The following is an 8,455-nucleotide window of genomic DNA, read 5'->3' as shown; positions in this document are numbered from 1 at the left end:
CACACCTGCAGAAAGAGCTGTGCTGGCCCACCAAGTCACAGAGGCAGGAATGAATGACAGGACTATAATAAGCCAACATTGCCATGAATGAGCAAAGAGTCAAAAAAATCAGGGAGAAGAAAAAGCCAACCTGAGGAGTGTGTCTCGAGCACAGTCCTTCTTAGGAGTGAACCTCTGTTCTCCTGTACCATGGACGGTTTGTAGGGGTTAAAACTGCGTTAACCAGCCTTTCTGTGGCATAGTGATAATCTGCACATACTTCAACAGAAACTGAAGTACACTCCCAAGCTGTGAGAAAGCCAGGTTCAAACCTCACACCTCTGCTTGAAAGGAATATCAGAGCCATACACTTAAATTGCCTGCAAAAGCTGCAGCCCTGACAATGAGTGCACATGGATAAGCAGTTTTAGACTTTCAGAGCTAAATAGCTGTTAGAGAGCACTTGAGGGGCCTCCTAACGAAATCAGACGTACAGCAGACGCAGGGTGTCTTTTCTGTGAGTTTAGCTCTTTGTGCCTCACCTTCCCCATCTGTTGTATTTTCCTTCTTCAGAGAAGTGTCATAAGCTTCAGCTGAGCACCATTCACCATATAACTTGAATTTTAAATTCAATAGAAACATTCAAACACATAAAAAGGCATGCCCACCAAGTTTTTGCAAGACCAGAGGTTTAATGAGTGATGAAAGTTTTGAAACCTGGGGCGGAGAACACCAGACAAGCACAACCCCCTTATTTTTAGCAAGTTACTTCATAAGCATTTAAACTAAATAATAATAATAATAATAAAAAGAATCGCTTTAGTTTATTCACTTTCACATTCCTGGTACAAAAGGATGACAGCCTGCAAACAAACTTACAGCAAAAATAAACAAACAGCCCCCCAGCTGGACAATGTCTTTTCCTTCTCTCTTTTTTTTTTTTTTTTTCCTTTTTCCCCTTCTTTTCTCTTTCCCCCCTAGTTTGTAACCGCTTTGGGCACGGCGGGGCCAGAGGCTGGGAGGGAGAGAAGGAGGAGGATAAGGATGAGGAGGAGACGAGGGACCCCCCCCCTCCAGCCAGCCCCACTGGAGAGCAAAGGCGCCGGCCGTGCCGGGCCGGGCGGGGGGAGGCGGACAGGCCGCCCGAGGAAAGTTTCCTTGGTGGGGGACAAGGCGGCAGGATGCAGGGGACAAGGAGGAGGCGGAGGGCGGGAACTGGAGCTGATCGAGAAGTGCGCCCGCCAGAGGAGACGAAAACCGTCACCCCCCCCCGCCCATCCCCGCCGGTGGGCGGGGGAAAGCGGCGGGGGGCGCGGGGAGGAGGCGGGGCTGCCGGGCGGAGGCGGGGCTGCCGGGCGGTGTCGCGGGAGGGGCCGCGCCCGGGCCCGGCGGCTATAAAGCGATGGAGGCGGCGGGGCGCGGTCTGGCGGCGGCATGGCCGAGGTAAAGCTGGCCGTGCTGGGCGGTCGCGGAGCCGGCAAGTCGGGTAAGGCCCTATGACCTCCCCCCCTCCCCCGACTATGCACTGCTTTTATCCCGGGTTTGAGGGGGGTGGGCGAGGCGGGACCCCACTAACCCTAGCGTCCTGTTCCTTCCCGCAGCGCTGGCGGTGCGGTTCCTGACCCGGCGGTTCATCGGGGAGTACGCGTCCAACGCCGGTGAGGACCGCGGGCCGCGGCCGGCGTCCGTGCAGGGGGCGGTGGGAGTGGGCCCCCGGCGGGTGGGGGGCGGATGTCCCCTTGCGGGGCCTCCCCGGGCTGGGCGGTGCAGGTTCCCTGGGGAAGGGAAGATGCGATGCTTCACACACTGATTTGCAGAAGAAATGGAGTAGAAATGCACTTTCACAGAACTTTTTGCAAGATTCAAGTTTTCGCTTGCTTATCAGCGAGAGTTCTTGATTAAATGTGAGCTTTGAAGAGAGGAAGAGGCAAGCTGGGTATCTGTGGAGAGATCACCTAAAAACTCCAGCCATGTGCCTGGGCGGGGGGGCTGGCGAAGTGCTCCTCTCAAAGCAACTGCGAAGGGGCTTGGAAGGAAAGATAACCGGGCTGCGTCTGCGAAGTGCGGGTAGATTATAGTAAGCTCATCAGAGAGGAGATAAAGAAAAGAATAAAGAAATAGACTTGGGGAAAAAAAAAAAACAGCCCAACCACCCAACACCTGTTCTATTGAATATCTCCTTCTCAGCTCTAGAGGTGAAACAGATTGTTTATCGGGCACTCCTGGCTAATCAAAGCATAATGCAAAGCCCCCTGCTTTTGCAGGAATGCACTGGTTTGATAGCTTTGTGGAAAGCCTGGCAGTGCCAAGGACAGAATTTCTCATTCATGCCAGAACAAATGTGCTGATCCTTAAGACACTTCTGAGGTACTGGAACATGGCAAAGCAGGACTTGAACTTTCACATCTGAGGTAGAAGCACTGTTTAACTGATATGATACACAGATGCCTTTGGAAGTGTGCTGCTCCACCTGACGGGGCATGAGAAGTACCAAAACTTAATAAGGAAAGGAGATTGCTATCTGCCTACCTTTCTTGCTGTGCTGAAGTGATGGACTCTTTCCCAGACAATTTTTTTTTTTTTACAAAAATTAGAGTATCTTCCTATGACTCATAAATAAAAAAAAGAAAACAGCAGTACTGAGTTCAATGGCATTGAATATATCCAAATGAACTTATTCTGAAAGTAGAGTTACAGTTGTACATGAATGCTCTACCAACACTTGTTGCTCTACAAACACAGACTGAAAAGACAGTTTGTGTCCCAGATGGCTTGTCTAGGTCTCAGCTATCACATGTAACTTATGTTCTGCTCTCTTGTGCTCTGTGTGTGTTCTAAGCCACCTACAACTAAAAAAAGGTTTGGTTTTTTTTTAGACTCTGATACTGCAAGTCTCAGAAAACGCATGTCAAACTCCCAGAACATTTTCATTTGTTAACAAATGCTTGTTAAAAAATAAGTTTAGCTCTATTTCTAGAGAGGAGGAACAGGGAATAAAGTCGGAATATGGGGTGATAAAATACAGATCATCCCACGGTTAGTGGAGTCAAAGTTTAATTAAAAAAAGAAATTGTTTAATTATGGAAACCACTAAGGAGCCACAGATTTGATACCCTGAGATGCTTGGGGCTGATAGTTCATTGTCAGATGAACTCTTTAGACATGCATAAAGAATGCTTAAGATGAACATGGTGCTGAACTGAAGATGCTGAGTTCCAGAGATCATAGCTGTTATCTATGCCCTCATTACACACAATTTGAAGTGCATTTTCAGTAGTACCAACACCAGTTCCTATCTTTGTAGTTCAGTAACTCTGAGGAATTACACTGTAGGCAGCCTGTTGGTGACCAGTGCCATGAATACAAGTTGGTTACACTTGCTTAGAACAACCCACTACTTAAAATAAGAGTGGTGGTCTGTCTGCAGTAGAGTTGCCAAGGTTGCTAGTGCTTGTGGAGAATCCTAAATTGGAGAACTAACACTATGGAACTACTTTAGCATCTAGTCTAAGGACATGATCCTGTAAATACTTTTTGCCTAATGCTACCTAGTGTGAGATGTTATTACCAAACTATAATTTTTGTGCAGAATCAGCACTTGCACATAGGCTGGCTTATTACTTTCATAATAATGAACCTTGCTAACAAGCAGAGTAGTCATCAGCTTTTAGCTGATTCTAGCCTTGTGCATCCACTTTGCCTCCAATCTGGAAGAGGAAAACTAGGGTCTAAAAGTATCCATTGTGCTAACACATCCATGGGAACACCAAATGGTACTGGTCAGCTCAGGTGTTGCAAAACAAAATAATTTGTTTCCAGTGTGTGTTTAAAAAACAATCCAACAATACCCAAGGAACTAAATATCCCCTCAGTATTAGCAAGTCCCACCTTTTTCTTTTCACTGCTGTCCCCAGTCACTCTAACTGGTTTTCTTTAAATGCCCTGTATCTTTTAGAATGCATCTACACTAAACGCTTATGCCTGGATGGGAGGCAGATACACTTGGAAATTTATGACCCTTGTTCACAGGTAAGAATTTTAGAGGGTAAAAACAAGCTATTCCTCATTCTACTAGTTTAATGGTAGAAAGGGTCAGAGGGTTACAAACTTTGTCTTGTCTTGGAATTTGTGCTTGCTGTGAAAAGATTGAAATTTTATAGTTGCTGTGGCTCAGAGCTGCTGAGTACTTTCCCACTTCATGGGCCCTTCATTGCTTACATTTTCTGTAAAGGCTTTTGTATTTTGGAATATTAATAACAGAAGTAACTTCTGATTTGTGTTTTATAGTTAAATACAGACATAAGTTGTAGGACTATATGCAGTTTTCTCAGATGCTGTAAATGGGTGAAATTTAGTTTCTAAAGGATGCAGTTTGACTATTTCTGTAGATATTTAATAAAGTAGGCAGGCCTGGAAGTAAGACTTGCATTCACAGAACAGATCCAAGGAAAGCCATAATGCTGGTTTGAACTTTTTGACAGCTGAACTTTGATCACAATACACCACTTTGAAAGAAAGTTTTTTGTATTTATTTCTTTCCTGCTGTTACACAAATAGAGAAACTTTGGTACTGTGTTACACAAGCAGACCCCAGGCAGGCCTGTCTGGCTAATCATGTTAGCTCACAAGAATCCCTTCTAAGCAGTAACCTGGGCTCTTGCCAACTAGGATAGTGAATGCTAAAGCTAAAACACTGAAAGTCTGACTCAGGCTTAAATTCAAGAACTTTCAAGAACACAGATCAGCTGTGTTAAGGGCAGCTCCTCTTGCCAGCAGTTTTTGAGCAATCTTGTACCAGTTCTTCCTTAGGAACAAGGCCTAACTTTAGCTGTTTGCCTTCTACTGCTTTCTTCCTGATCTCTCTGTAGTGCCTGCAGAGGAGTAGGCAGCAAATAATGGTGATATTGCTTTTTGTCTGATAGAACTGGTGATTCTAGAAAGAGATGAATGGGGTATGGAAGTCCTGTATCCCATGGGAGCTGGGGAAGAAAAGCAGGTCCCGAGAGGAGGTCAGAGTAGGGAAGGAAGAGTTGTCATCTTTGTTTCTGCTTCCTGAAATCTTCCTGCTCTCTGAGGCTTCAGTCTAGCAGCTGGATCTCCATTCTGCAAAGCTCACTGTCTCTCCATCCAGCTGGGAAACAGCTGACGCGCACACAATTCAACTTTCCTGCCCCTAAACCTGCTGCACAGTCACCACAAGGTTAAGCTGTTGTATTAAAGATACTGAAGTCTTCAGACATTCTGAAAACTTGTTTAATCTTTTCTTTCTCATGCATCCCCTTTCACTGCCAGCATTCAGTTACTGTCCCTCATGGTAAGTTACAGCCTTCCCAGTCCAGCTGTTTATGGTGATACAGTGCTGCTCTGATGCTGAGCTAATCAAAGCAACCAGGGTGGGATGTCAGTGATGGCTGTATATTGCAAGAAGCAAATGCTAGCGAGAGAACAACTTAAACAGTCCTCAAATTGCTGTTGGGTTTGGGTATTCCACAGAGCAAAAGTCAAATTTTTTTTTAGAATTTTTTTCCTGGTCAGCTTCCAGTATTTTACCTATCTTGAGTCACATAGTCTTGCAAGCTGCTGCTAAATCATCTGAAAGGATAAGCTGATTTAAAATAGTTTTGAAATTACATTACTTAGTTTATTGGGACAGTTTGCAGCTGTTGCTTTCTAGAAATCATAAGTGTGACAGTTTCTTGGAGTGAAGGGACTGCAGGACTGGTATAACTCTATTATCACTTGAGTCACTTTTGTCACTAGTTTTCTTAAAGTCAGATGCAGATTGAAGGATTTTTTTTTCTAGCCCTGTAGAAATTTATCCTGTTGGTAAATACGGTTTCAGACTTGAACAATGCAAAGAAGAAACAGAAGAAATGAGTGGGGAAAAAAGAATGTTTAACAAATTAATTAAACTTATCATAGTCAGACTATTAGGAACATGCAAAACAGAGCTATAACCAGAAATTGCACAAATGCCAATAGCTCCTGTATGTTTCATTCTCGTGTAACTGCAGAATATTCAGTGTAAGCAATGGCTATACAGGTTATGCAATTTTACTGCTTAATCAAACTGTAAGTGTTTAATAATGAATTTGTCAGTGATCTAAAGTGCCATCTATAGTGATGGTTATTTATTAGGCTTTTGGAACAGGATTCACTGCCAGCACCTAGACCTATTACTATCTTTTGCAATAAAATATATGACATTCTCACATTCACAGTGACAAAGAAAATGCTCTGAAGTGACAACACTAACATTCTTCTTGCATGTGAATTTGAACTTCTTTCAGCCACAGCGGGGGAAGCTCTCCCTCACAGACGAGCTCCACTGGGCTGATGGATTTATCATTGTTTATGACATCAGTGACAGAGCGTCATTTGCATTTGCAAAAGCATTGTTGTACAGGATCCGAGAGTCTCACATAGGAGCTTGTAAAAAGTAAGTGGCATTATGTTTGTTTCTCTTAGCAAACACAGAAAAAGCTGAGAACGTTTCTGTGAGCTGTAGGCATCCCAGTAGCAATTAAAATCCATCAGCATCCTAGTGGCATAACACAATACCAACAATAATGTACCTGAATGTAGGCTGTGTTGCAATTTGCAATCTATTTTCCTGTATCCAAAGCCAAGTACATCAGGATTTCTGTTCTTATTTCTTACAGCACTACTATTTAAATAATTGCCATAAATCAGTCTTCTGTGATTTACATGGGTAAAAAGCTGGCACAGTCAGTCTATGCTTTTACTCCCCTACTCTGTTACCAATGGGCATGCACCAACGTGGGGGTTTGAGGACAGGATTTCCCACAGTAAATTAATGTGTTACCATGAATGTCTCCTAAACTGCCTTTAGGGGTGACTCCAACATTATTTGTGTACAAGTGACCATATGGTAAGAAATAAACTACCCGCTTTGAAAAAGAGCCATTAAAATTGCAAGTCTGAGTACATGTGGTGGTGTGTATTCCTGCCATCAGTCAGATGAGGTGCTTTCCAAATAGATGAGAGTGAAATCCTTTCCTTATATCAGAAGTGGAGTGAAAAAAACAAAAACAAAAAAAAAAAATCCAAAAACCACCAACAATTTTCTGTCTGGTTTATCGCTGACCTTTTTCTTAATTAAGGTTTCTCTAGAAGGTGTAATTGGAGTAATTTTAGCAAAAGCTTAGAATTAGGATTCCTGTGGTTTTTTTTCTGAATTATTCCACTGACACTGGTGCATCTTTTCGACTCTATTCTGTCATCTACCAATGGAGATAAAGATCAACTTGCTTCCTAAGTCCAGGAGCTGACAATGTGCTCAGCAGTGCAGAGTATGAAAACTGCAGTGGATGAAAAATACTTGAATTCACTGAGCAGAGGAACCAAAATGAAAACTTACTGATAAAGAGTAGCTTGTCTGGAAAATCCTTTCATGTTTGACCATGGCCCACTGAAAACTATAGCTCTACCTGGCAAGGTTAGGGGGTTGATTTGTTCTTTTGAGTTTTTTGCAGTGCTTTTTATCCTGAGCATACATTTCGTAAACACTGTATATAGCAAGCATACAGCACAGTATTGTAACATGTTTTCTCTAATCAGAACCTTTTTTTATTTCAGAATGGTCGAGTCATCAGTATTTTTGGTTGGTAATAAACAGGATTTATGCCACATGAGGGAAGTTGGCTGGGATGAAGGACAGAAGCTGGCAATGGATAACAAGTGCCAATTCTGTGAACTGTCTGCAGCAGAACATTATCAGGAAGTTGTGGCAATGTTCACAAAAGTCCTGAGGAATATCACCTCAAATTTCAAAGCGAAGGAAAAGAGACGACCAAGTGGATCAAAGTCAATGGCCAAGTTAATCAACAATGTGTTTGGAAAGAGAAGGAAATCTGTGTAAAAGACGGTTAGTCTTGAAGTAGGAACAAGCTGAAATAATGGAGCACAGTCTTGGGAGTCAGTCATTTTCCTCCAAAGGTCAATGTCTGGAGGAGTAAGACAGTAGAAACCAAAGGTGGGAGATGGTATGGTCAAAGTGGACAGGGTCTGGACCTAGAAGACCTGACCTTCTGTTTCTGGTTCTACTACAGATTTACTGTGTTAGGGTTATGTTACTTAAAGTCTAAGATGCTCCTCTCACCCTTTATCTCGTAAGTTCTTCAGAGGAGACTTCTAGTCTGTATTTATTTAATACCAGCACAGTCTTGGATAGAGCTTCTAGATATGACTGAAATATAACCAGTTATTTCCAATAAACTCAGCCTTGCTGATCAAAATCTTACTTCAGAATTCTGGGAAGTAGTTGGTTTTTTTGTGCAAGAACACATGCACTAAAGAAAAGCAAAATACTGTTGCTGTTTGTGGTAATGTATTTGTATTTAACTCAAGGAATGATGGCTCAGGTCCTCATGTGCCCAAGGATGCTTAACACCTGCTGAAATTCATATGAATATTAAATACTTAGGCACCAAATCTACAAAAGATATTTACCTGC

At 43.0% G+C, this 8,455-nt stretch overlaps 1 protein-coding gene across 1 annotated transcript; it reads left to right on the top strand.

The window, feature by feature from the left end:
* The first annotated feature begins 1,342 nt into the window (after positions 1 to 1,342).
* On the top strand, positions 1,343 to 8,242 carry RERGL (RERG like). The gene is made up of 5 exons (XM_086756208.1): positions 1,343 to 1,465; positions 1,581 to 1,637; positions 3,935 to 4,008; positions 6,270 to 6,418; positions 7,579 to 8,242. Exons 1-5 carry the CDS (start codon positions 1,414 to 1,416, stop codon positions 7,859 to 7,861), a joined length of 615 nt encoding a protein of 204 aa, XP_086612334.1. The 5' UTR covers positions 1,343 to 1,413; the 3' UTR covers positions 7,862 to 8,242.
* Positions 8,243 to 8,455: the final 213 nt, after the last annotated feature.

The sequence above is a fragment of the Chlamydotis macqueenii genome, chromosome 1 (genome assembly GCF_036417535.1).
Source record: "Chlamydotis macqueenii isolate bChlMac1 chromosome 1, bChlMac1.mat, whole genome shotgun sequence".
NCBI lineage: Eukaryota > Metazoa > Chordata > Aves > Otidiformes > Otididae > Chlamydotis > Chlamydotis macqueenii.
Note: the sequence above shows the minus strand (reverse complement) of the source record. Positions and strands in the feature narration are given on the sequence as shown.

Excerpts from the sequence above, each read along its gene's own strand:
- RERGL (XM_086756208.1), top strand. The coding sequence starts at position 1,414 with ATGGCCGAGGTAAAGCTGGCCGTGCTGGGCGGTCGCGGAGCCGGCAAG. Across the intron at positions 1,466-1,580 it reads TCGCGGAGCCGGCAAGTCGG|CGCTGGCGGTGCGGTTCCTG; the intron begins GTAAGGCCCTAT and ends TCCTTCCCGCAG. Across the intron at positions 6,419-7,578 it reads CACATAGGAGCTTGTAAAAA|AATGGTCGAGTCATCAGTAT; the intron begins GTAAGTGGCATT and ends TTTTTATTTCAG.